This window comes from Halichoeres trimaculatus, unplaced genomic scaffold (genome assembly GCF_033239565.1).
Source record: "Halichoeres trimaculatus isolate MK-OKI-2021-1 unplaced genomic scaffold, fHalTri1.1 fHalTri1_scaffold_6, whole genome shotgun sequence".
NCBI classification, from domain to species: domain Eukaryota; kingdom Metazoa; phylum Chordata; class Actinopteri; order Labriformes; family Labridae; genus Halichoeres; species Halichoeres trimaculatus.
In genome coordinates this window covers 24,748,648-24,776,490 of record NW_027437184.1, presented here as the reverse complement: position 1 = coordinate 24,776,490, position 27,843 = coordinate 24,748,648, and the positions used below count along the sequence as shown (strand labels likewise).

The following is a 27,843-nucleotide window of genomic DNA, read 5'->3' as shown; positions in this document are numbered from 1 at the left end:
AAGGTTATCCAGTCTGTGCTGCAGACACTGCAATTCTGCGGAGCTGCATCACACTGCTGCAGAGTGTGCACTATCATCCTGTCAAAGGCGATCTGCTCATGCTATTTTCATTAGTTACACTCCAAACGCTGAAAATTTGATTTGTTACGTTTAGTTTATGCTTCAAGATTAACTGCTCTACTGTATTATAAGCTGCCCTACACATGACAGGCTTTATTCACTGAGGGTTCGTGCTCAAGCTGTGGTTGAGGAGTAGAAACACATTGTAGATGCCAGCTGGGGTCCCTGGGGTGCTCCTTATACAGCAGGTCGTGACCTCAGACAGGTGTCAGCTGAGTGGTTACACGAATACAAACCATTGTGTCTCTTGTACATGAATAGCACTGGGCACTGCATCAGTGAGTCATAGACAACTCATATTAAAGAGAGCAGCTCCACCTGTACTACTAACACCTTGTTCAGTGTACAGTTAGTGTATTTGTAAAAGAGAAAGTTAAAGGGAGGGAGAGCAAGAAAGCTGCAAACTGACAACTATGCTGACATATATTCTGGGACCCCCTCAAAAACAAGATGCTGCATCTCAAGGGGCTATACCTTCATAAATTCAAATTAAAAATTCAAATATTCAGTTGTTTCAACACTTTCTGAAAAGTACCTGCAAAACACAATCAACAGTGGGACAAAACAGTAAAAGTGTTTAGATCTAAGTCTTATGATGGGTGATGGTTTGGCTCAGAGAAAGGTGTGTTAAATTCCACACCATGTACTGAGACCATGGTTCTGTGGTTTGTTTCTGATCTGCAGCTATTTTCTACATGTTTTCTCTCTTCTCATTGTGCATTCTTCAGTCAATCAGATATTTTGACATGCGATTACACATGATTGTCCTGAATTTGATTGATTATCACAATGATGCTGTATTGTGATTTCATCATTATCCTGCTTGTAGAAAATGCATTAGGCTGTCTATAACCATGAGTTACCCTGTGATTCCCATCCCCCTTATAACAACTGCTTGTCCCCTATTGCCTGTTTATCTTATGCATTTCTTATGTGCTTTATTTAACTGCCTCTTTTCAACATCCATCTGGTTTTGAATCTTAAGAAATTGTAAACATATAGAATCAGAAAATGTATCTTTCTGTTTTCTTCAGCAGTCTGTAAAAAACTCTTATTTGTTCCAATATTTTCCAAAACCAAGACAATCACCTCGTTGTGGTACCCTTGAATCTACCAATAAACACAAAAATGAGTATGTAGAATTGCTCAAAGTACATTGTCAAAAACAAAGATATCGTTTGTTCCCCCTCACTTGTTAACCTGAGTTAAATTTGGACAGGTACCTTGAATCTGTGTTTGTAACTTCAATCAGTGTGGAGGTCAGCTGGTCCACAGCTGAATAACCAGGAGTCCTGACAAATAAACTAACAGGTGACAAGTGTAAATAATAGCAGGCCATAAAGTCAACACAGGAGGAAATGTTTTTGTTTTTTTTTTTAAGAAAAGAAAAGACAGTTTAATGACTTTTCCGTTACATTCACACTTACTCTGTTTTTTGCATTAATTGGAAGATAAAAGGTAAAATTCACCATAAATCAGGATTGTGCTGCATAATAATGAAAATCAGCAGTAAGGCCTGTTTTGGACCCTCATTCTCAGAAACTGGGAGGCAGAAATTTTCACTATAAGGTTTCATTTAAATGACTCACTGCATGCTTGCATGAGAGATCTTGTTTAAGATATCTCAGCGTGCAGCACCACTTTGTTGATTAAAAATGTCTTCATCATGCAGGAGCTTCAGATTTTTGTCTACATGATGTGATTGCCTCACTCAGTCACTCCTCTTCAGCATACAGAAATACAAAAAGCAAACCTTAAATATGGAATGCTACATAAATTAAATCCAGTCTAAATTCATAGTGTGCTCCCCTTATCTCTAGGTCAGTAGTGTAGCCTACATCAGCACACTACTCATCACCCGCCCTCTGGTGGCAGCTGAAGGTAACAGCAGTAGCAGCAGCAGCGCTGATGACGTTAGAGCAGCTGAGTGTGTGTCCTCCAGTAAAAGGTCACCACTGCCACAGCTCATCATCACTGTCTGCTGACTTCCTGATTGCAATGCCAGCACCCGGCCTTTCTTTTTTCACATTTAACACAGGAAAGTGTCACTTTAACAACAAAAAATAATTCATTTTCTCTTGGTTTCTGCATCTCTAAGAGAGTTTGCCTAAAACCCAGTGAGAGGAAATGAATATAAATTGCAATTTTGTTATATTTAAAGTTATTTAGATGGTAACAAACGTATGCAAGTCAATCCCAGGAAAGGACCTCTGATGAATATTACTCTACTGAGTAAATTAGTCTTTGGCTGTCATCTTGAGGAAAAGTGTGTCAGTGTGTGCCATCTGCTGGTTGTCATCACACAGAAAATAGTCTGCATTTATTAACACAAGGGGATGGGATGATCTCAAGTTAGTAACAACTTTGTCTGAGTTATATATCTTTTTTTATCTTTTCAAAGTAGATTTAAGTCTGCTCATAATAAAAGGTAAAAGCAAAAGCAGCATACTGTCTCTGTTTGTCCTTGGAGCCATTTTCAGACAGAAACTCAAAGGTAGAATTCCAAGCAGAGTATCATTTACATGGATCAAGTCAGACACTGTAGCACATGCTAACAGAGCCATATTGACAACTTGAAGGGCATTTATACTGTACCTTCACTGTACAAACTGAATGTATGCTATTCAGATCCTGCAGCACATGTTGGACCTGTCTCCTCCGGCTTAAGCTGGTCTATGGTAAGCTTTAAAGCCACAAGCATGTCTTCCCCCTCACCATTAAATCGTAAGGTATTGTCCTGCGGTTGCCTGCAAACAATGAGAAAATCTTTTTCATTTACTGTAATTTAAAAGTATGATAATGCAAATGATAAACTTTCTTATCATTACTTTCTTATTTACTTTTAAACTTTGTATAAAAGCTGGGCATCAAATATAACTGTTAACTATTGCACCTTTAAGACTAATTCAGCCACGTCAGGCAAACGTCATGATTTTCTGTGCTAAAAGGTACAACAGAAAAGATTCCTTTTCAATGACAATAGCCAGCTTGTATGGCTAAATGTGGATGTTAGCTGCCCTGACTTGGCTTGTGAGTTTATTCAACACTTATTCATTAGCTACCAAGAGTTAGGATATAACTGTAAGGTTAGCCTTCTATCAGGACTGTTAATTAGCCAGGGTCAGCCCTATGTTCCCACATTTCTTAGAAATTTTCTTAATCAGGTCTTGTGTTCCTTTATTTCCCTTGGATATAAGCCCCATCCTACCACAAGATGTTTTGGAAGCACTTTATGGTAAATGAATAAATGATTACTTTTATTTCAGTCAGCAGCAGCAGAAATACTCACTATCACAATCATTACAAGAAAAACATGCTTACGAACAGAGTTTGGCTGAAGCAGGGCCTTTAGATGCTGAAACCCTTGTTTTCATTTCCTCAAGTCAGACAAGTAAAACCAGGTTTTGAAAAAAATAATATTCAAAATGTGGGAACATAGGCCTGTTCCCTAAGAAGATGTGTTGTACCCTATGAGGTCATGTTATGTGATCAGACAGTACTTTTAGCAAAAGTTAGCTGATTATTTGTGTTGGATGTCGACTAAGTCATGTGTTAAATATCTTGTTTTATCGTGACATATAAGCTAATTCTTTCCAGGCTTTCACTCTGTATCCCAGTTGGCAATCAATGTAGTGAGATGTGAAGTTAAGTTGAAAAACATCTCATTAGACGCTAACATATCTCATTGGTGGTGCAAAGGCATGTGCATAGGTAAACTGGCAGACATCCCAGCCTTTCTGTTGTCCAAAACACGCATTTATCTTACCAATTAAGTTCTGATGGTTTTTACAGGCCACGGCAGGACAGATTCTTGTGATCATCTAAAGCTGACACATAAGGCTATGAAATATTCAGTGACTCTTGTATTTTTTGTGTTTTCTTTCATTGTTCCCCATCTAGCTGCCTGAGCCCACATTTGTCAACAGAGCTGTCAGTCAGTCATCATTTTAAAACCTAGGGGCTACTTAGATCTCAACACCTAGGCTCGAACCAGTATAACAAGAACTTAACATAGACAGAAACCACGTTTGAAAATTTTTTTGTCTTTTTTTAAGGTATATTTTAATTTGATGGTTTTGGCCCATTTTTCAACTTTTCACATAAGGAAATTTGGCTTTATGATTGATTCTACAGCCAGCCAGCAGGGGGAGCTCTATTTTTTTTTCTTTTTTTGCTTCACAATAAGTTGACACTTTGAGTGTCAAAGTCAGTACACAGTCTTTTTTCATCTTCCCCTAAACTCTTTTTTACATTACCAAGTTAATGTTCATTTACCTCTACCAAGGTGGTCCTGTTTTTGGGAGAGTTTGTTTTTTTTTTTGTCTGTGAACAACATAACTCAAAAAGTAATGAATGGATCTTGATGAAATTTTCAGGAAATGTTCAAAATGGGATAAGGAAGAAGTGATTGAATTTTGGAGGGGATCTGGATCACCGTCTGGATCCAAGATTTTTTAAAGGATTCTTTATCATTGTGAGATAGGGCTGTTTACACCATATGTGTCTATAACTCCATGATAAATGGTTGGATTGCTTTGCAAAACAACACAAGACAAGGTCACCATAATTTATGACAGATGTAAAAGTACGATCCAGATCCTGGCAATATTCTGGATACTAAGATCTGGAAAATAAAATATGTACTGGGTCATCATCATTTTCAACACTGTCAGGTAACAAATAATTGCAACTAACTCCAAATTGTAGCAGACAGTCTGCTGAAAGGGAGTATAACATTAAAGTAGGACTAAAGTGTTGCTTTGACAATCACATGCTGATTGCCAGAGGCAAAACTAATAATGAACTCACACCCTTCAGCTGTACTGTGCATTCTGGACAATTGGTAGGAAAATTGGACATTAGAAAATGGTAGCATGCTAACACATGACTTAGATTTATACATGAAAAAAAAAAAACTATCTACCCAACATCAGCATGTCATCGTGAGCATTTTTAGCATAAGGATGTTTGCATTAGGCATAAAGCACAGCTGTACTTTCTCTCAAAGAAACTAGCTTTAAGGTAGGCTTTACATCTCACGACTGCAAAATTATGAAAACATACAATTTGTCAAATTAATAAAATGGCTGATACAAAAAGCTTGCTTGAACAATATCAAAGTGGTTTGCTACTAAAATCTTGTAGGATTTAAGATTCTTATTATTTGCCCTTTTTAATGCAGTGTAACCTCACTTTATACATTAACACATCAAGACTCAATGGCCTCTCTCCAGACTAGATTCACACTGGGGTATGTCCAGCATACAGGAAAAAACCTTAATCCTTCAGTAACAGTGAAGATGACCATGAGAAACTGAAACAATTCCCATAGAGGAACTTAAGGTTGAACTCGGTGAAATGTTGAGCTGAAGTTGTGACACATGCAGCCACATCCTGTATTTTGATGGTTGAGTGTTGCTGTTGTCTTTTCTGAGAAATACCTACAGACCCCTGAAGGTTATAATTTCATATTTATGCAAACAAGTTATTAAATATCTGAGTCTGCAGCAGTTTTAGCGATTTATCTGCCATCATTTCCCCTGTATTTGTCAATATTTTCTCTTAATTTTCCTTCCTTGTTGTTGTCATTGTTGTTTGTTTGTTTGTTTGTTTGTTTGTTTGTGAATTCTCTTTGTAGTACTTGTGGTGATACTGCTGTGTAAAATGGGTGCCCACTGCTGGAACCCTAACAGACATGCAGGATGAAGCACATCTCGTGTTCATGTCGTTAAGCTACACACTGTGTTAAGAATTAGAGAACCCAATTATTTAATGTAATATGATACTGATTATGCAGTTTTGAACGTTGATGTTATTGTTGTGTCCTAGTTAATTTGTAGTTAGTCAGTTAATCTCTGAGATACAGTTTACACAGTTTGCAAATGTTTATTTCGTTTTGTGTTTTCGCATTTCTGGAGTGTAATACTTAGTATCTCTATGACGTCTAACATTCCTCCACTGTAATCAGAAGAAACCATGTTGTTGGCGCCAAAAGTGAATGTTTATGATTTGTTCATCACAACATAAAAAAGATCACCCAAATGCTACATAAATGTGATAAAGAGAAGTTCGAACTGCAAGGACTTGGCTTTAGAAATTGAAGCTGATGACTGGTGTCCCAGTGAGGGTCAAAGTTTTGAGATTTGTCTTGTAGCAAGAGAGGTGCCAGTTTCCCCCCCCCCAGGCATTTCTGAAATGAGTGTGAGCAAGGCACCAAACCACTACCCAAGGTGCCAGTCCATGTTCAGCCCCCTTACTCTGATGTCTCCTCATTAGTGCTTGTCTCTAGGAGCTGAACTGTGCATTAATGTGCACACAAGATACACATCACCTCCCTCAGGTGCTTTGTGAAAGTCCACATTTACACTGAGCTTTAAATAAACAAACTTCCTGCTTTGTCAGAAATGTTTCCCATGTGATGATAACCAAGGATGTGTCATACTCTGTGTCGCCATGTGAACGCCATAGATAGATATGGGTCCTAGCTGTACTTAGAGATGTTGCACGGGGAGCACAGGTTGTCTGTGACCAATTGCATGGGCCAAAAAAACCAACATACCCCCTACCTAACTCCTCAAAGTTCATCAGGGTCTCATATCCACAGCGTTCCCTCATCAATCATTGTTACAAAACAGCATCACAACATAAGCAACAACAACAGCTGTATCTGCCTTGTATTTCACTTATAGGTACTTATTTTTTGAGTGGTTTGAACTTGGGGTTAAGACAAAGTCATTTAAAGCTGTGGCAGAACAAGTATGATAAACTGATAAAGGGTATTTCAGATACATCTACAACAAAAATACCATTTGAAACATGGCTAAACATTTGAATATTTGAGGGTGAGGACCTTCTAATACGTGTTTTTAACAGCTCTTAAAGAACCCTGTCCTCCAAAAAGGGTTCTCTGTATTGAAACAGTTCTTGCAGGAACCCTTAGTCTTACAGAGATCCCTTGAAGAACGTATTTTAAACAAGTTTTTTAGAAGCAAATGATTCTGAGTAGAACTTCTGCCCACCCTTTTGAAACCCTTTACTTCTAGGAGTGTATTTACTTGCAGTTACCATGTTTCATTTTGTGATGGACAGAGCTGAACCTGTAAGGAGCCAAGTAATTGTAGCGATATTACACACCTGCAAGACAAAGTGTTGCATAATCTTACAAATTTCATTTCATTTTATTATGTGTCTTCATTACAGTAGGATTCCTCCGTTTCGCAAACAAAATGCAAGTGTCGTTGATGCTCATAGTGTTTAAAAAACTTTCCTCACACCAAAAGAGCGTGAGAGCCGATTTAGTACCTGTTTAATGTTGGCAGGATTTAAAGTGACTGTCTCATATCAGATCAACCTCTCTACTATGTGACTGAGTGGCTTTATGATTTTTCAAAGGCAGCTCCCTCATTTTCAGGGGTGTAGTGCATTTCTGATCCAGTCCAGTAGAGAGCAGTAACTTCCCATGAACATAAAAATCACTTCATCATCTCTGGGGCATACACACTCACATGCAAAGATCATTCAATGCAAACCACGTGTAGCTAAGGCTTCTGCAACATTTTAAATGTTTGAAATAAAGCTGAACTGATGCACAAATTACTTGCAGCATTAAACCCGTCTCATTTCTCTGAAGTCTATACTTGTGCAGTGGAAGATCTGTAGTCTGCTTGGGGCTTCAGTGGTAGATTTGGGAGTGGTTTGGGACTTCCATTGGGCTCCTTCTTGCCCTGGCTTAGGCGGTTGGCTCTGGGGCTTCTCTGTGGGATCGGTCTCCTATGGCGTCTCCTCTTAGGCTGACCAGATCGAGAGTTGGACTGCGTTGAGTCCAGCAGAGGACCTAAATGTACTTTAGCACTCTGAGTATCTGAAGACTCATCAATAAATGCGAGGTTCTCTCCAAAGTAGTCCAGAGGCTGGGACAGGTGAGGGTCTGGAACAGGTTCCTCCTTTACAGGCTCTGGTGTTTTCTCCTCCGGGACACGCTCCGTCTGCGTGGCCTGAGAGTCCGGTTCTGATTCAGACTCTGATTCATTTGAAGAGGAGGAGGAGGAGGAAGAAGATCCAGACTCTGTTTTATCATCACGCTGCTCTTGGTTGTCTTCAGGGACGCCGTTAGCTGATACACTGTGACCATGGCTGCGAGGGCCATGACGGCGCTTTTTCCGACGGCGCTTGAAGGGGTCATCGATTTTCCCTGGGATGCGGAAATCCACTGACATGTTCTGGATGTTTTGGGTCCAGTCCGTGGCATGGGCTCGTAGTTCCTCCATCTAAGAAGAAGGAATGAAAACAGAGATAATGGACAGGAAGTGGTGGAGATGAAACACAAAGACATGAGAGAAGAAGAGGAGGCTGATGATAAAGAAGAAAAAAAGAAGCACCTCAGCTCTTGTTTTCTTGGATAAAACTCGAAGCCAGTTTCCAATCATAGTCAGGACTGACGCAAAGTAGGCGAGGCCCAGCAGGATCCAAAACCACACCAGAGGCTTGTACCAGTGGTCACTGCCCTCATTCCCTGAGTCGCCTTTGACACGGAGACAAAGCAACATTAAACAACAGCAACACATGCATACAGCCATCCTCTCCTCTTCTCTCCTATATAAACATTTACGACTGGGGATACTTTTATCAGACGACATTGTCAATAATTCATCTCCGACAAGACGAAAAACATTGAATAATTTATGAGATAATTGAAAAATGTCTGCACTAAGTAAACTTAATGTATCACAACTGACAGACATATTTATGAGGGACTAATTAAACTGCACATGCAACTCATGTAGAATTAAATACATTCAACAAAATTGCAAGAATATAAAGCAAGTCCATGTCAGATGCTGAATTATTAACATGGGTCATTTTTTCTTTGTAAACTGAAGCATACGAAGTGATGACGAAATGCCCTCTGTTTTCTTTATGCCTTTGCTCTGTGGAGACTCTCCCCTGGTCTACACTGTGAACCTCTGGTTAGGTTGAGTCCAGCTCACAGTTCTGACTGTGCTCAGGATGGGTTAAGTGATTCTAAAATGCAGCACACATTTACTGCTCTCGTTTACTTTTTCAGCATTTTGTTACCCCTATACACCAAAGCACTGACCACATTAGCTGCTGAAACATTACCTCTGCTCCAGTACTGTGAACATGAATAACATTTCTATTCTACTTAAACCTTATTCTGGTATTTATCTAGTTATGAAATGAAATTAAGTCCATACTGGAGTCTCTATGTGAGCCACAAAAACAAAACAGATCATCAGGGATGAGACTGAGCATTTCTAGATCATTTAAAGCCTGCCTCTGCTTCCACTGGACATGGTGGGTGTCGCATGGTTTGATGAACAGCACTGTGACAAAAATAAACCTTTTTAACTTTGTCCACAGCAAATGTTTACAGCAAGAGAAACATTTAGAAAACAGGATGAGATTTATCAAGATACAGGATGAGCAAAGAGATTGGAAATTTGAATGCAGTTCCTGACAGGAGCTTCACATTTTTCTGCTTACTACTACTATGTCCCGCCAATCAACAATTCAAGAAGGCCTTTCTGTTTCATTACTTCTGACCTGTAGTCACATGTTTATACGATGGTTAAGCTGAATGAAAGAGCAACATGTATGAGTCATCAAACCCTACACGGTAATGAAATGAAATCTTACCAGGTGCTTTTGTCTTACTTGACTAAATATGAGCCACATTTACTTGACCAGTCCAGAAAAGTGTTTTTGTGCTTATTTCAAGTTATTTAAAGACAAAAATGAGGTCTGAATTGCTTGTAATGAGTAAAAAAAAAAAAACTTACCAGCGGGGTAAGAAAAATGTAATTGTATTAAGACATTACTCTAGACTTGTCAAGCACATTTCTCTTACCACAATGGTAGATTTTTTCACTTGTTTCGATCAATTCAGGCCTTATTTTTTTCTGTAGATAACTTGAAATTAGACACTGGACTGGTCCAGTGAACGTGGCTCATATCAGGTCCAAAAAGACATTTCTCTCTGTAATAAGACAAAAACACTCAGACATAAAGATTTTAGGTTTTTTTTTTTGCAGTGTAACTAACTAACTAAATTAAGGAAAATTAGACAAACATGAAATCTCACATTCTGAATGAAAAAGGAGAAGAAAGTAGACTTATCTTTTAATATCTGCCCCTCTGTCACAAATCATTAACTAAACCAAAACAAAACAAAAAAAAAATCAAAAAATACACAGGTAAATAGTCATCCAGAGAAAATATTTTGAATAATGTAGTTTGATACTTTTTTGTTTGTTAATTGGGTATAATACTACTGCTAGCCTTTCTGTTCTTAAATGAATGATCCAAACTCTGACAGGGCTAGCTTGTAGCACTTTGTCTTCACAACTATCTGAGTGTTTATAAGTGTAAGGTGAAAGGTGGGTAAGGCTGAAGCCAGCGGGGAAGCTTCTGGAAACCTGCTATTAAAGTTTTATTTTCCCTTCTGTGTTTTTATCTAAATCCTTTTCTTGTGTTTGATGGTATGATAAATAGCATGTTACATCAAGTTTGAGACCCAGAGTTTTATTAAACTTAGTTACAGTTTCATTAAGATACTCACTGAGGCGTTGGAATACTCATTTTCCAAGAATGTGAACATAACTTGGATTGCTGTCTGAATTTGATTATTTAAGAAAAAAATATGTAAATACCAGCAACGTAGTCTCCAAAGCCCACTGTTGTCAGAGTGATAACTACAAAGTAGGCTGACTCCAGCAGACTCCACTGCTCCACCTCCTGGAAAACCAGTATAGGCACTGCAACGAAGAGGAGGCAGCCCAGCAGGATGGACAGAACGGCTGAGATCACTCGTACTATGGTTGGACTTACTTTCCATTTCTGCCCAAAAGAGAAAAAAATACACAGTTCAGTAAATACAGTGCAAGAAAATGAAGAATATGAAGGTGTGTTTAGGATCTGACCCGGAAGAGAGTCTCTATTTTGAGGACAGCTTTCCTCAGTCCAGTACCCAGATGGTCTCCAACTCCAGCCAGCAGGAAACCAAACATTGGGATTCCCACCAGGGCGTAGAAAATACAGAACAGCTGTCCATATTCTGTCTTTGGGGAGATGTTTCCAAAACCTGGGCACATAAGGGTCAGAGGTCAATGAACAGCAGATTAGATAAGTTTGTCTTAACTGTGCAGATCACAAATGTTTAACCAGGATCTCCTCTTTGTGATGACCTTGTTAGTTTAACTCTTCACCCACCGATGGTTGTGATGATTGTCCCTGAGAAGAAAAAGGCACTGGCCAGATCCCATTGGCTGACAAATGTGCTGTTACTGTTGGGATCCACACCTGCACCCATAGCATCCACCACTTCCTGTGAACACACAGAGACCAGTTAATTTCTCAGGAAACAGGGATTTGCTCAGACTAGGGCAGCCAAACTGGGACAAATGCAGGAGTAACATCGGGTATGGTATAAACACTGATAAATAAAATTCATTAACTCTCTGTGCCTCTACTTTTTATGTCTACTCTGAGTTAAATCACATGGTGAAGAATATTCTATTAATGTCAGCTTTACCCCTGACAGTAAAGAATCTCATGCTGTATAGACAGAGTTAAAGTGATCAGCCGGAGGTTGCATAGGGACTCAGAGGTTTGGGCCCTTTGATAATGAGAGTAGTGCGCCCAAACTGCATCGTCATTGTATCTGCTCAGGCAAGTCTGCAACAATGAAGTGACGACTCATTCAGTCCTGAGTGAAACAAACTGGTGCCAGCGCAGAATATCAGACTCTCTGATCCATTAACAGTTGAGCTCTTGTTGGTACTTGAAACCGTTTGTTAACTCTGAATTATAGACTGAGTGTGGTCTCTGCAGACATAATCAGCTCTAATGAGTTTATGACAGAGACAGAGGCTGTCGGCTGAATTCACACTGCTGCATGGGTTCATCTCAACTTAAACAGTTTCATCTCAGTTATTTAAGTGATATGATAAACTTCAACACCGTGTTTTCAATTGGAAGGGGAATTAACAGCACTTATGGCTATTTCTTTTTCAATCTTTGTTCAAATCCTTACAATTCACATAAGGATTTTTGTAGTAACTTCAAAGTTTTGGAACATTAATTAATCTTTTGAATTACAACATTTACAAGCACATCTAAGAAATTTGTCTTGCCTATAAAGTGTCTCATCCAATCTTTGGTCACTGTAAAAAGAAATATGTAATTCAAACACTTTTTGTCTCTACAGAAACTAAGGTATTCAAAAGAGAAGCTATTATCAGAATCAACATCTTAGAAAGAGGAGAAAACACTTCAGAAGAAGTTTCCAGAACTTTCAGAAAGTTCTTGAAAGTTTGGTAAAAAAAAAAATAATAATAACCCATCTCATCCTGGATGGCCTGGTTTGGCCCTGACTCTCATCACAATATCAACAGCTGATAATAATATAATATAATGAAATAACATAATAACAACGGGATTGATTATATAAAGGTTCACCATTGTGATCAATGTTTGGAGTTTTTTCCCTATGATATAGAATTTCATAATAAATAAATAAACTAAAAGGACATAAAATTTAGTTTTAATCTGATTATCTAATTTTTGGATAACTGATGTCCTTAATTTTCTTGTTTCTCCTCCGCATTTTGTTTCTTATCTCAGTTTATTTACCTGTCTTTTGGACACTGCACTGTGGTCCTTCTCATCTTATGCTGTGTCAAGTCTTTATGTTTTTTTGTCCAATGTACATCTATCACTTGGATTGTACAATTTAATGATTAATACAAAAAACATAAAGTCAATACATTTTGAAGGAAAATTCTGACAGTAAGCATCAGAAATACACACTTTAAGTGTTTTGATTGAAGTTTTCTCGCAGTTTCCACAAGAAAGTTCTTGACAGAAGTTCCCAAAAATCAAGCCGAGTCATCAAAAAATTGAAATTTTGCTCATTAACCAGGTGTTGATTTTCACAGTTTTATCAGAAACATGTTTGTTGGATCATCACGATCACAACTGACCCAAAAATGATCAACGACAAGATTTACAGCCACAGGAGCATTATGTGGTGGGTGATGGCTCAGATAACGCTGAGAACAGATTGTAGGAGGAGGAGGATTGAGGACCTGTTGACACATCAGCTGACTATGGTTCATTGAAACAAGACCCACAATGCCACTTGTAAAACAGGAACATCTGAAGCATGGCGCTGTCACAGCTGCCTGCTTCAGTCAGGAATAAGACGACTGGGGTTTTGATGTCATTAAGCTCACACCTGTTCTGATTTGTTTTCACATTTATACATCTAAGAGTGGATGTCAGCTGAATTTCCATGCAGGTGTTTTTTTTTTTTTTTTTTTTTTTTTTTTTGCTGTTTTGATAACCAAACCTGACAAACGCTCAAAGGCAGTAACACATTAACATTCAAATAACAGAAAGAGCAAGATACTTAAAAAAAAAAAAGAAAAAAAAAGGATCTGAAATTTGAACACAAACAAAAAAAAATCTGCTTTTTATTATAATTATTTTAACCCTTAAGATTTTCTTATCAAGCATGCCTCCAACTAGCTTCACACCTTGCAATGTTTTGCATGAGTTACTTTTTTTTGTTTCTTTTATTTATTTATTATGGATGGATAGGTATAAAAAATGAAGTGTTCTCTGGCTATATTTTGTTCAGTGCACTTCCAAAAACTCAGTTTTCCCTTTTGTGCCTCAGTAGGTATCCTCTTTCTGTCTTACTCTCACCAGTTAGCCGCTTTGCACCTGTTAGCTTGACTGAGGACAATATGGAATTCAGTCTTAATGAAATACTAATACTCAAAGGCAAAACAGTCCACAGAGACTAGCACTGGCTTGCTAGCTCGGTGGCACCTTACGCCTGAAACAAACCACATACGTCTGCAGTGCGACTTGCTCTGCGTCTTAACTGCGTTGACAACTGACGCCGGCTGCGTGTTCAGTCCGACAAGCAGAGTAACTGACAGACAGCTGGAGTCACGAGACCGAGGAGTTCCCGCGCTTCTCTCTCCATTGATAAGTCGCTCTTCAGTCATTTGTGCTGTAAAACCTCAAACCTGTGAACTCGTGGTCTGGCTCCGCTCATTATGTCCGTTAATCATCGTAGTCAAGCTAGCAACGAACTGATTTTTTACACAGTCTGTTTTATTTTGAAAGTCACTGGCTCTTTTAAGGTAGTTTCCGGTCACGACTTCCTGTACCGCTCGATTGTCCCTACGCAGGTTTATGGCTGTGTATGACCTGCAACACAACGGACCAGCCACGCAGACGGAACGCAACAGAACGGATCCTGTGAGAGGAGCGGAGACGCACTGCGGACGCATCCGGTGTATTTTAGCCATTAGCCTGGGTATTACTCAGAGATTAAGTTAGCAGATTGTCAGCGGCAGCATGTTTCTTTAACTTTAGCTGGTTAACTCAAACTTACCAGTACCTCTACTAACATTTCTCCGAGAGTGAGGTATACAGCTCTTTTCTTTTTTTCACTTCCAGGTTGTCTGTATGCGGCTAACTAATCCTGGAGCTTTTATTTGATGCCATCTCTAAAATTTGAAGCAGCTAAGATTGTAAGCAAGTTGCGAAAGCAGAATAAGATACGATGGGTTCAACAGTAAAAGACATTTTCAGTTACAGTGTTTTCTGTTTTCATTCATAATCATTTGATTCAGATTTATTTATTTATTTATTTTTTTTTTGGGGGGGGGGGGGGGGGGGGGCATTGGGATAGCATGAGCTAACTGACTAACCTTTGTTTATCAGATGCTTAAGTTGCTGGTTGGATGAAGAGCCACTCTGTAATGAGCTGATAGCACAAACACCTCTATGATGGAATGTGTTGCTTTAGTTGTGCAGCTTCTGTCTTTGAAGTCTTGTCCTGAGTAACTTGCTGACACGTGGTAAAGAAATGTGTCAACCAGTTTATTTCATCATCTCACTTTGAACACTTGCCCTCTTTGACTGTTTACTTCCGTCCAATCCCTCAGTCCTAATTTAACCTCTCAGGAAATGTCAGCCAACACATCTAGATCACTTTGCAGCTAAAACTGTATTTTACAAGTTTCTTTCTGGAGCGAGAACAAACATCTTGTCATTGATGCACTGAGTTCAGCCCAGCTCGTAACTTTCAACTTATGCATGGATCAGTTTTCATGCATACACATGGAGGAGATGACCTATCCTTACATAGCCCCTGTAAAAACACCTGCTCCCTGGACTCCACTGGGTCACAAATAGAGTCAGTACAGAGCCAAACACTGTAGAAATCTGATGAGAGTATCAAAATCATTTAACTTGATTGGTATAAGTTAAGCTTTATTAATTGTGTGCTAGACTAAAAGAGTTAAACACCTGGAAAGATTATTTTACAGATATTTACCAAAGTTTACAACAGATTACTCTGTCCTTTTACTATCTAAAGATTTTCTTTCTAACACATTATGAGCTGTGTTACTGTAATTTTACTAATTAAGGTTTTACAGTGTAGCTTTATTTAAGCCTGTGAGTTCATCTAAACACTAATTAGCATACATTATACAAAGGTTATCCAAACAATTCTCCTAAATGGAGCTTCAGAAGATGAATTTAATGATGCTTTGAACTGAAAGAAATTACGTTAAACTATTCATTCATTTGAAGGTCCGTAAGTGACCAAAACCTGAGAAAGATCTCATCATTTGCTCAAAGTTTATGGCGAGAGCCCAAGCCCATGCAAACACAAGTGGACCATGTAACGCCACATTGTGTGATAATGCCCTAATATGGAATATTGTATTCAATTTGCACTTCATTATGTAAGAACGCTGTTTGTAATAATCTGCTGCATTTTGTAACAAAATTCTTGAACACAAAAATGACTAACTTTGCCACATTATGTAAAAGTTCTTACATATTGCATCACTATTACCAAATGTGGGTTCCTGCATTCGATAAGTAAGAACTTATTACATTATGCGACAAAGTTTATTACATATTGGGTTCAAGATTTTTATTACAAAATACGGCAGATTATGAAATGTGGTGTTATTACATAATGAAGTCAAAATTTGTTACATTATTACATATTGGGGCATTATTACATAATGTGGCGTTACTAGGGATGGGTACCGAATTAGGTACTTTTATAGGTACCGACCGAACTCAGAGTCAAACGTACCGGGTACTGATTCACACAAAATCGAAAGGTACCATGTTTAGGTACCTATATGCATCCTTGTGACAGTGAGTGGAAGAGTAGGGGATTTTCCATGCTGGACATGAATGGAGCACTGCAAGTTTATATATAATGGAGAATTAATATGTTAAATTGTAAAAAAATAAGGTTTTATTATTTTAAAAATAATAATTTTTACCACATAAATACAAAAAAGTACCGAAAATTGGTACCGTTCAGTACCAAATGCCAGGTACAAGGCATCGGTACCGTATTGTTTCAAACATGAAAGGTACCCATCCCTAGGCGTTACAGACCATAATACCCCGCCCACTAGAGATCGGAGGAAAAGTGAAGCAGAGTAACAGTCTGACAGAGAAAGATAGTCAGGAAATCTATCCTCCTTCATTTATTACTTCGATATCCCAAATGATTACTGTCATAGAAAGAGAAGCTCTTTTGTACCTCTATTAGTCTCTGCAGGTTTTCAGGGCCGATGCAGGTGAAGTTCATCAAAAACTCCCTACGTACGTCCTGCAGCTGCACGTGTTTGTCCATCTCTAGTGGAGCCTCCAGGGCACGAAACACCACAGCTCCCAGCACCAGGTACAGAAGCACCCCGGTGAGGATGCCGAGCAACGTGGAGCAACGCATGGATGCACCTCCGCCCAGCCCGAACACAGGCTGCTGCTTCCCTTTGCCAGCCTCGGTGCTGGTGTGACTGGGGTCCCAGCTGCTGCAGCTGAAACATCAGAAACCACACAGACACGAGGGTTTTTCTCTCTGACCACAGAGACTGAACAGCTGCACACACGCCTGCTGCAGGCAGGCTGTTGACTGTACATGAGGCATTTAGTGGACTCAGGCCTCACCACACGGCTGCCACACTGTTAATGCAACATACAGTAGCAGAGAAAACACCCATCAGCTGGCCTGACACTGAGCAGATGTGGCTGCAGGAGCAGCTTTGAATGCGAATGAATACAGAGAAGTTAATCATAGCGAGGTTACCTGCTGATCGCCTGTAGGTGCCCACGCTTTCCTCTTTTCCAGTCCTTCTCCCCAGGCTTTAGGATCGAATCCCTCGATCCGTATCCACTGGGGAGGCCGTCCGCCTCACACTCTGAGGGAGGAGGCACTAGAGAAAAAAACACATCTTTGTTTATCTTAGCAAGAATAATGCACATGATATTTAAATATTTTTGATGTTGCAATGAACTTTTTTTTACAGTCTGAAGAAATGTGGTGACTTCAGTAATCTTCAAAAAGGGAAAACATAGTTCCTAAAACCACATCTCTTTTACAAACCAGCATTCAGAGCATTTCTGACAACAGTGTAAAGAGAGGTCCAACAAAACTTTCCCAACAAACATGAAAGCTGACAGTGATGAGGATGACAGTCAACAACAACGTGAAGCGTTCAGGCATGACGGTGTCACACATGTTGAACCAACGCCACCTGTTGTTTTTTGTCTTGATCATGAGACATTATCTCTACCTATTCGTGGTGACAGGTGATAAACTGTGGTATTCCCCTCACCGGGTTAAACCAAGGATGAGGGAAAAGAGAGATGCCTCATTTTAAAAGAAGATTCCTGCCGTGGGTAAAGGTAAAGTGAAGGTGATGCCAGTTAAAGACGTGGAAAAGTCTTTAAGATATTTCTGTGAAAGCTACAGCAGCCGATCCCTCAGACAGACCTGATGTTTTGTGCCAGCTAAAGTCAAAAAGTGTTTTCGTTTTGAACTCAAACTGCACTCTGGTGCATCTTGACCTTGCTAACGCACCGTAGTTGGGTAACTGATGGATGTGCCAGACGCTCCCTTTGGCCCCAGGAGTTTGGTGAATGATTTAAGAGGGGAGGGTTTTGTCATTTAAGAGCAGACAATCTGCCACTTTAATTCATCTCTCTGCCTCACTGGGCCAGACCTGGCCAGGATGAGGGGAGGGGAAAGAGAAAAAAAGAAATCTGCCATCTCTTAAAGTTTGGTGACTGCAGCTCTTAACTCAGCAGATCAGCTGGTCCGGATCCAAAATTAGAGCAATAAACTGTCACACTGTGACAGCAAAATATACACTGGCTCTTCAAACAGTTTTACAGCTGCTGGGAAAACACAAAGTGATCAACCACTTACTGGATTGAATACCCTGCAGCCGGTATTCAGCAATGCATGCAAAAAAGTCATGATCAGATTTTGTTTTAGGTTACTTTAAAAGCTTTTTTTTCTTCTTTCCTTTTTTTTTTGCATACACTTCCTGCTTTTGTACTTAAAATGACACCACAAAACAGTAAGAATGCACTTGTAATTCATGAATTTCCTCAAAAGCACAATTCAGTTTGCAACACCAGATTAGTTAAAAAAGATAACAAAAACATTTGAGTGTGTTTTCAGCTCCACCAGCGTCTATCATGACAAAACAAAGAAGATGCATCACAGTGCTCATCTAATATGCAGTTAATCTACTGTAAACGTACCTTAGACTGTGCCAAACAAAGCCAGACGGATAATACTCCACTAGACAAAAGGAAATTATAATGTGGGCTGCATTAAGTACCAATACTGCTACTGCAGCCAAGCCTTAGCGGTAGTGATCCAGTTTTATCACCACTTAGAGTCCCTCTGGGTCCAAGGGATGGACGTTACTGACCAACGCGCCAGGCAGCCTTACCTCAAAATGAAGAATCATAAGAGTCCAGAGGAGCAGTCGACTCATGCAGAGTGTTTCATGAGTTCATGCAGCCGCAGACAACAAGCGTGTCTGTGTGTGTGTGTGTGTGTGCCTGTGTGTGTGTGTGTGTGTGTGCCTGTGTGAGTGTGTGTGAGCATGCATGGGTGTGTGCCTGAATGAGGGTGAGGAGGGAGGCTGCTGCTGCTGAGCGCACAGGAGAAGGAGATCATCAAAGTGACTTTATGAGGAGTGAGGGAGTGAGCTGGAGGAAGAGGGGAAGAGGGGGAGCACAGCAGAAGACTGTCATGATGATGATGATGATGATGATGATGATGGTGGTTGTGAAATTTTCTGTCTTTTCAGACTCCAGATCAGATTTTAATTTTCACATATGATCAGTGTTTTTGAGGCCAAACCACGTGCCACTTTATTTAAGTGTTATAATTTCAACATGTGCATCATACAGCAGCATGTGCCGCACTCACAGTTGTGTTCGATACCTCCCTGTGAGAAATGTAATGACATTCTCGCTGCTCTGATTGGTGTTTAACTGCAGACTCTGCAGAGTGAGGCCAGCTCAGCCACCCATGATCTCTGCATCCCATCTTTCTCACAAGCTGCCTGACAGAAGTGCTGCTGCTCCACAGTTCTGTGTGTGTGTGTGTGTGTGTGTGTGTGTGTGTGTGTGTGTGTGTGTGTGTGTGTGTGTGTGTGTGTGTGTGTGTGTGTGTGTGTGTGTGTGTGTGTGTGTGTGCACAGTCTGGATAAGGTTTCGTGGACAGATCCAGGAGACCAAATCAAACTCTGTTCCTCTCACTCATGTTCCAGTCAGACCAGGACTCAGATTTTCTTTTACTGGTATCAGAAGTTTATTCTAACACACTAATTTAATCAAATCCATATAAGAGGAGTGTTTTCACCTGACGTTGCAGTGTGATACAGTTGTACTCAAAGGTTTTATCTTATAAACATCTACAACATTGATCTATTACATAACATGTTAGTTTAGAATAAAGTCATATTTTGTGTCAATGCCAAAGGATTCCCTTTGCAAAGTCTTGTATTTTGCAAATGTCTTATTTCACTGTAATTCATTGTAAGCTACAAGTGCCATTCGAGATCCTCATCTAAAATTTAGCAACTCAATTTCATATGTAACTGCAATAGGGGGGATCGGGTGTGGTTGTAACACCACCAATTCCACCACCCAGGGATCAGATAGGAGTCACATGATCATTTCAGTATTTACCCACTTCCACCCTGATCACACATGGTGATTGTCAGTGCTGGAAACAGCTGCATGTAGATTCTATAGAGAAAAAAAAAAGGTTTTGACATAAGAGTAAATTTTTTGACTAAGACTATATTTTGTTCAGTACTTATAATATTCCAGATAAAACCACTGGACGTATATCAGAATAAATTGTAGTTTTTCAGGAAAAAATTGATGTATTTCTCCCATGCTAATTTTAATCCACTTTGCTAATACAGCTAGCTAAACACTGGCTGACAAGTGGGGATGGTTGTAACACATCTATAAAAAGTATTACATCCCCTTATGTACAACTAAGAACATTTTCTTGATTTTAATAATGTTAAGACAGGGAAAGACAAAGACTGGCAGAGGTGTGCCTGCAGGTGTTTTTAAAAAAGCATCTGATGACGTCACAAAGGATGACAAGTCAGTCAGATCAGTCACGAAGGCTCACAGGATCTGCCATGTTACTACAAATCACTGCAGAAGCTGAGGGTCCAGTGATGTCCCACTGTACGTTACCGAAGCAGCAGCAAGGTTTTCTCAGAGGGCCGGAGGAAAGTTTTTGTTATGTGTTCCTTGCACAGCTACATTGTAATGTTTCAGCATACATACTGTTAAGGATGAACTCAAGTCAAACAGGAAGTGAGTCACGGTCAGCCACGGAGACATTGTTCTGGTTTGTTCTGTTTCAATAAACCTCTTTTTGAGGGGCGTAACCTCTGTTTTTGCTTTTTTGTCTGTTACAACTTACCTCAGCATGTGTTACAACCTACCCTGGTAGTGGGGATGGTTGTAACAAAGGACCACCATTTACTTGACATCACCTGGTGAAGTCTGTGATATTCTCCCAAATGTTTTAATTGGTGCCATTTGTAGTAAACAATGTGGGAACTTTACATTAAAGTTTGAGAACTCTGGCTCAAAAATTCAGTGAGTCGAAAGTGCTGATGCAAGAAGTGTTACAACCATACCCGGTCTCCCCTACTTTAAAACAGTTGCAGGAGTCTCTGGTTCAACACCAGGCCAAGATGGATTGCTCAACGTCCCTCCAACACTTCCTGTCTCTCTTTTTTTTGTCCTTTCAATGAAAGTAAATGCTTAAAAATGTAACTCAAATGAAATGAGGCAAATGCTACAATTGAGGAACTACAAGTTTTCAATGCAGACCATGCTTCATGAATTGACATACATGTTCACAGTTCTCGAAGGGTTTCAGGTATATCCATGCTTTGGGTTAAATGCTTCCATCAAAGTGCTCCATACTTCTATTCGAATAGTGAAAAGACCTCAAAACAAAGATTTCACCTCAGTTTAGCACAGTAACCCACTTTAGTGTCAAGCTATTCGTCTGTTAGATTAAACAGAGTTTGATCAACTGGTGTTGTCATTCCCTCAGTTTTGTCTCTTAGCATTGCACCGTTGTATCCATCCATCCCCAGCAGACAAAAACATAATCTCTTTCCTATGTGCTGCAAAAAAAATGAAGTTTTATGAGCTGTATGTCGTTATGAACAGCCTACCTCCGTCACTCCAAGTGTAAAAAAAGTGAAATCAAAACAGCATCTCGACAACACAACCTGGATTGAAATTACACACCGTACTCTGACCAAGACACACATTTAACTTTCTGATAACACATCAAAGATCCCTCAGGCAGACACCATGTCGATGTGAAGCTCTCTGTTAGTGTGGGTTACAGTTTCACACACTGATCTTTCTTTTCTTTGCTTGTCTGGTAAATGGTGCCGGTTGAATCCTGTGTTTGTTGTCAGTCCTAATGTTACATGTCCGCTTTTTGTCGCATCAAATAACGTGTTAAAAATAAACTTCTATAAAAACTGATCACTCATGAATCAGTATGATATGAGCTTCCTGCTTTGACAGAAAGCACGTTTGAGAAAAAACATGTTTATTGTAACTTTCTACTTTGAACCATGTTTCATCTGTTATAAAAGAGGAGACAGGCTTTATGACCTATACTGCAGCAGTTTACAGTCTGCAGTGAAGATGTTGATGCTCTGTTCATGAGTCCTATACAGTCCATAGTGGGGAGCATAGAGTGTGAGACAATCCACCATGTTTAGTCGATAACATCATCAGGTGATGATCTTCCTGGTTTCACGCTTGCAAACAGAAATGTTTCCTCCTGACACTACATCATCTTCACTAAAAACATCCTGCTGTTATTCTTTCACTGTTATGTAAATGTGTTTTAATGTCTTATCAAAAGTGACCCTGAGAATATTTGTGTGGTATTCTGCTATAGTATGAAGTCAGCACAGCCAGAAACCTTAGATCATAAAGGCAAGTAGGCAAATACCCAGGATGCTTCACTGCTACAAACCCAGAGCCAGCTCTCACTGTCTGGGGAGATCAGATCCATCAGTCTATTACTCAGCTAAACAAGCATTTAAAGGAAAACTCAGACAGGAACTTGATACCAGGAGACCTTTTTCATCAAATGAATGCCTATAATCACCTAATGCACTGATCTCTGTAATCAATCATAAAAAAAACTGATGTCAGCACCAAAACGATGACTTATCAGTCAATACCAGTCAAACCGTCCTTGACGTCTCCATTCAGCAGACTCTACCTTAATAAGGAGTGGAAATGTAATCCTGACACACAGACTCAGAGGTGGTCTGTTTACTTGGAGGTGAATATTAAGATGACTTTATTTACATGATGTTTACTCCTGTCAGAGCGACCTTCTTCTGTTATTTGTACCACCTCCAATTTCAGGTCCAAGTTTTGCTCTGAACAATAACTCAGCTCATCCCCTCAGCCTGATATACAACCCTGGCACGCCACTTTGGCAGCCACCGCTGACAGTAACAGCACGGGAATATATTTAGCTGAAAGGAGAGAGGGACCTGGGCGTGGGTTTGTCCTTTTATCACAAACATTTGAGGAGAGAGGAGAAGGAGAAAGTCCAGTTAAATGTGAGATTCTTGAGCTAAAAACATGCTCATAAGGGACAACTAGAAAAAAAAGGGTCTGACTAAACTCTTCTCTGTTGGTGGTTTTGGTAGTGGGGTGAGAGGCACTCTAGGGTGTTTTCCTGGTTGAGCAGACAGAGATCACTTCATGTTGTGGTGGTTAATGGAGCTGCTGAGCATGACTGAGTGATGAGAGAGTGATGAGAGGGTGAGGCCTCTCTGCCGCATCACTGTGTCAACTCTCTCCAGTCTTTCCGAGCTGTCAAACATCTGTAACAGCAAACGTTCATGTCATCGACCACGGAGCACTCTGCAGTTGTACCATGTAGCTTTTAACGCAGATATAATCTGACTTCTTTCTGGTTTGAAAGCTAAGATTACTGTTAGTCGTCACTTGATTACTGTTAGTCGTCACTTTTTTATGTCTTTATTTGGAGAGGATAGGGTGGTAGACAGCAGGAAAAGAAGGGCAGATAATGGGGAGTAATGTGCAGCAAAGGGCCACAGGTTGGGACCAAACTACTTAGGAAAAAATATCTAGAAATGTTATACTCCCTTTCAGCAGACTGTCTGCTGCAATTTGGTGTTAGTTGCAGGTTTGTACAATAATTTGTCTCCTGACAGTGTTGAAAATTATGATGACCCAGAACATATTTCATATTCCAAATCTTAGTATCTAGAATTTTGTCAGGATCTGGATCTTACTTTTACATCTGTCAGAAATTATGGTGACCTTGTCTTGTATTGTTTTGCAAAGCAATACGACCATTTATCATGGAGTTATATACACATATGGTGAAAACAGCCCTATCTCACACGGTGATCCGGATCACCTCCAAAATTTAATCATTTCTACCTTATTCCATTTTGAACATTTCCTGAAAATTTCATCAAGATCTGTTTGTTACTTTCTGAGTTATGTTGCTCACAGACAGACAAACAGACAAACTCCCAAAAACATAACCTCCTTGGCGGAGGTAAAAATGTCATGTTAGAGGTCTGAAATGGTAAAAAGAGATGTGACTCCATGCAGCGTTAGAGTTTCTAGCTGCTCTACCCATGTTTGCAGCCTGAGTCCCAGCAGGGGCGCAAAAGACAAATTGGAAAAACTTGTACAGTAGCCAACATGTTCAGACTCACTAAAGGTTTGGTAGGGTGTTTCAAATGAGCAAGCAGCATCTTAGTCCGAGAAATCTTTGCACAGCAGGAAAGCTAAGGTAGGCTTTGTTCGGAGTAGGCAGTAAACTCTGGCAGCAATGAATGGTGCTGATGCAGAAAGGCTTAAAACTACAACTCTTAGACAATCTGCTTGAGTTTAGGTCCGAGCACCATAAGATGCTTTCACACTCATTTAAATAAGCAAATTGTTCAACCGAAATTAGATTTTAAACTCTGATACAAAAAATCTCACCTCCAGGATGAACTCAGCCCCTCTCTGGTAACCACTGACTCAGACAGCAGAGGTGGTTGCAGCAGAATAAAAGGTCCTTTCAAGTTTCCTTTAATGCTTTTTTAAATTAATCAAATATGTTATATCTTACACAGTGTGACACTTAATGTGGCAAATGCTGTTTGAGCTGATGTTACTGTCTTTAAATTCAGATTTTTACCTCTGCCAGGGAGGTTGTGTTTTTGGGAGACTTTGTCTGTTTGTTTGTCTGTGAACAAAGGATCAAAGGACAAAGGGTCTTGATGAAACTTTCAAGAAATGTCCAAACTGGGATAAGGAAGAAGTGATTAAATTTTGGAGGTGATATGGATCACCGACTGGAGCTAGGATTTTTTTAAAGGATTCTTTATTATTGTGAGACAGGGCAGTTTTCACCATATGTGTATATAACTCCACCATTAATGGTCGGATTGCTTTGCAAAACAATACAAGACAAGGTCACCATAATTTCTGACAGATGCTAAAGTACGATCCAGATCCTGGCAATATTCTGGATACTAAGATCCTGAATATGAAATATGTACTGGGTCATCATCATTTTCAACACTGTCAGGAACAAATTATGGTACAAACCTGCAACTAACACCAAATTGTAGCAGACAGTCTGCTGAAAGGGAGTATAACATTAAAGTAGGACTAAAGTGTTGCAGAGTTGATCATTTTTATTTTTAACAAAAGGCTTCATTTAAATCAACAGGGAGAAAAAAAGCTGTATTATTCAACCCACAGCAGTTTTATTACACACTTTATGGGGAAATGAGATAAAATACAATAGCCTGGTAAAGATTAACAAGTGTTCCTAATGTTATCCTTCACTTATAGAAAATCAAGATGCTCCACTTTGCACACTTCGCTTACATTAGAGCTGCAGTTCATAGACCTGTTCTCAAGCTGTTCAGCTAAATGTGCTTCAGTCGATCGACGGCTATTATGTAACACTGAGAAAAAGGTGCACATCTCTCCCTCTTTTATGGGTGGAAGAGAGAAATGAGCAGTCACAGGATGATGTTTTATAGCATCACCATACTCAGATGCATCTGAAGAGGTGAGAGACCTCAAGACATCTTTCTTCTGCAAATACTTTACACCCGATCTTTAATCGCTGAGCAGCAGAATTGGATTTATTCGATGCACTTACCAAATAAACTGTTTAACACATTTAGCTACATCAATTCAACCTGAGAGACAGCTGCTTTCTCCCCTCTCTTTTGAGAAGACAGATCAGAGTCTAACTGCGGTGAAACGGAGGCCTCAGTGAATGTTTAAATCATGAGACAATGCAGCAGAGGAAGGTTTGTGCAAATGAGGGAATATTTATTCTGAGAGTTGCAGTGGTCAGAGTTCCTTTGAGAGGACCGAAGCCTGAAATGTTGCAGAAAAAGCAAAACCTCTGAACATTTTGCACTGCCAGGAAACTCCTCTGACTCTTTCTCATTGGTGAATCATTAAAACAAACTCATAAATGCATGTATGATGACAAAGTGTCTACTGTAAACGATGCTCATTTTAAGTAAGGATATACTCTACAACATTGAACATTTCTGCCTCCGGCTGTCTGCACAGAGGCCTCATTTGCTTGAAACCTTGAAAAACCTTCAACTTTTGGTCAGTCATGCAAAGAAATAGAAAAAAAAAACATCCTTACTTCTCACTGGTCGATCCTTGGCTTCAGCTCCAGTCGTCCTTCAAATTTAAGGGGTTTCGTTGGCAAACAGGTTGAAGATAAGTTACTTTAAGTCCAGCCAGTGAGTGAAGACAATGTACAGGTTTTGGAAAGAGATCAGAGAGGGAGTAAAGCTTAAATAACGTGCTCCGATTGATTGACCTGATGATAAACATGCTCACAATTAGAAGTGAAGGCAGGTGGTAGTAAACAAAAGAGAGGGAGGAAGCGGGGACAGGCAGAAATGTGAGGGGGAGGAGGACTACACCGCTATTATATGCACTTTATTTTCAATTAAGGCCTCTTGCTCTTGCTTTTTGATGATGCAGGGACTTCTTGGACTGGAAATTGATTGGTTAGCAAACGTCTGCAACTTTTGCTCATTTAACAGAAGATGCACTTAAAACATGCAGTAAAAATGTCGGAAAATACATTTTTTTAATTTGTGTGGTGGAAGCACAATGAAAGGCACTTCGAAGAAAATGAGAGTATTACAATGCTTTTCCTCTGTTTGAAGGGATGTGTGAATGTGTAAAGTAGAGCATTTTACTCAAGTCTTTGAAGCCACAAACTCTCTGTGTTCATATATAACCAGTTATTAATCACATAGACTGAATAATTTTCATAAACCAACAGAGATTAAAAACAACTGACACAAATGTACAAGTTAACTAATGATACAATCTTTTAGTAGAACAAGTTTAAATCAGCCATAGACACAATATACCTTGGTGTGCTTTGCTAGTTAAAGTTGTGGGGTTGTTTTTTCATGCCAGTCGATAAGTCCCGCCCCCTGAAGTTTCAGCCAATCACACGCCTTTGGTTTGTTGACAGGCTTTACATCTGCATTTATGGCTGTGACAACAAAATGAATGTTTGTCTCATGTCTGAAAACTTAATATAAGAATCCACATATTTTATATGTAATGCTTTAATGAAGTAATATTAATTAATAAATATACAGTGGGTACTAAAAGTTTTGGGTTTTATTTAGCAGTATTTGTGAGATCAGTTGGAATACGGGTTATCGAAAACCCTACATTGATCACAAGAGTAGCTACAACTTGTTTTTCAAGCATGCACAAACATTTCCAGGAAATTCAGTTTTTATTCTCCTCTTCAAAAAAATAGAAGTGTTCAAGCTCTTTAAAATGTTAGTTAAGTTTCATTATTAGCATTTTTTGACTCCATGCCTATTTTCAAGAGTGGCTGCCAGTTTTCTGCAGATGCATAACTTTACAATTATTTATTTATTTTGATTTACCATCAGGCTTTGAATGACAACATCTTTTATGCATTTATCACAAAATTTAGATCCATCCATCCTATATGTAGAAAAAAAAAAACACCTTGCAGGCGGCAAAACCCTTTAACACATTTTTAAGTCTGGGAGTAGAAGAAGCTCCTGTAGCCGACACTGTTACACCTCTGATCGTTTTACCAAGAAATCCACTTTACACTTTAATCTAATCCCTCCTGGTACTGAAAAGCTTTTAAACCAAAAGAGGAAGTCAGCATAACTAAAGAGGGCATAAAGGTAGACAGGCAGAGAGGGAGAAAAGGAGGGAGAAGATTTCAGGCTGATGGGTGAG

The 27,843-nt window shown here is 39.5% G+C and overlaps 1 protein-coding gene across 3 annotated transcripts; it reads right to left on the bottom strand.

Annotated features, from left to right (window-relative positions):
• Positions 1–7,311: 7,311 nt before the first annotated feature.
• Positions 7,312–26,371, bottom strand: kcnk4b (potassium channel, subfamily K, member 4b). 3 transcript variants are annotated; one of them, XM_074672685.1, is made up of 8 exons: positions 26,234–26,371; positions 17,282–17,408; positions 16,736–17,012; positions 11,350–11,464; positions 11,061–11,221; positions 10,791–10,977; positions 8,499–8,641; positions 7,312–8,387 (listed from the first exon to the last, which is right to left on the bottom strand). In XM_074672685.1, coding segments are annotated over exons 1-8 (1,647 nt in total). In that variant the 5' UTR covers positions 26,235–26,371; the 3' UTR covers positions 7,312–7,751. The 3 variants fall into 3 exon arrangements, with proteins under 3 accessions (XP_074528786.1, XP_074528787.1, XP_074528788.1); XM_074672686.1 differs by lacking the exon at positions 26,234–26,371 and adding an exon at positions 18,939–19,099; XM_074672687.1 differs by lacking the exon at positions 26,234–26,371 and adding an exon at positions 18,745–18,873.
• Positions 26,372–27,843: the final 1,472 nt, after the last annotated feature.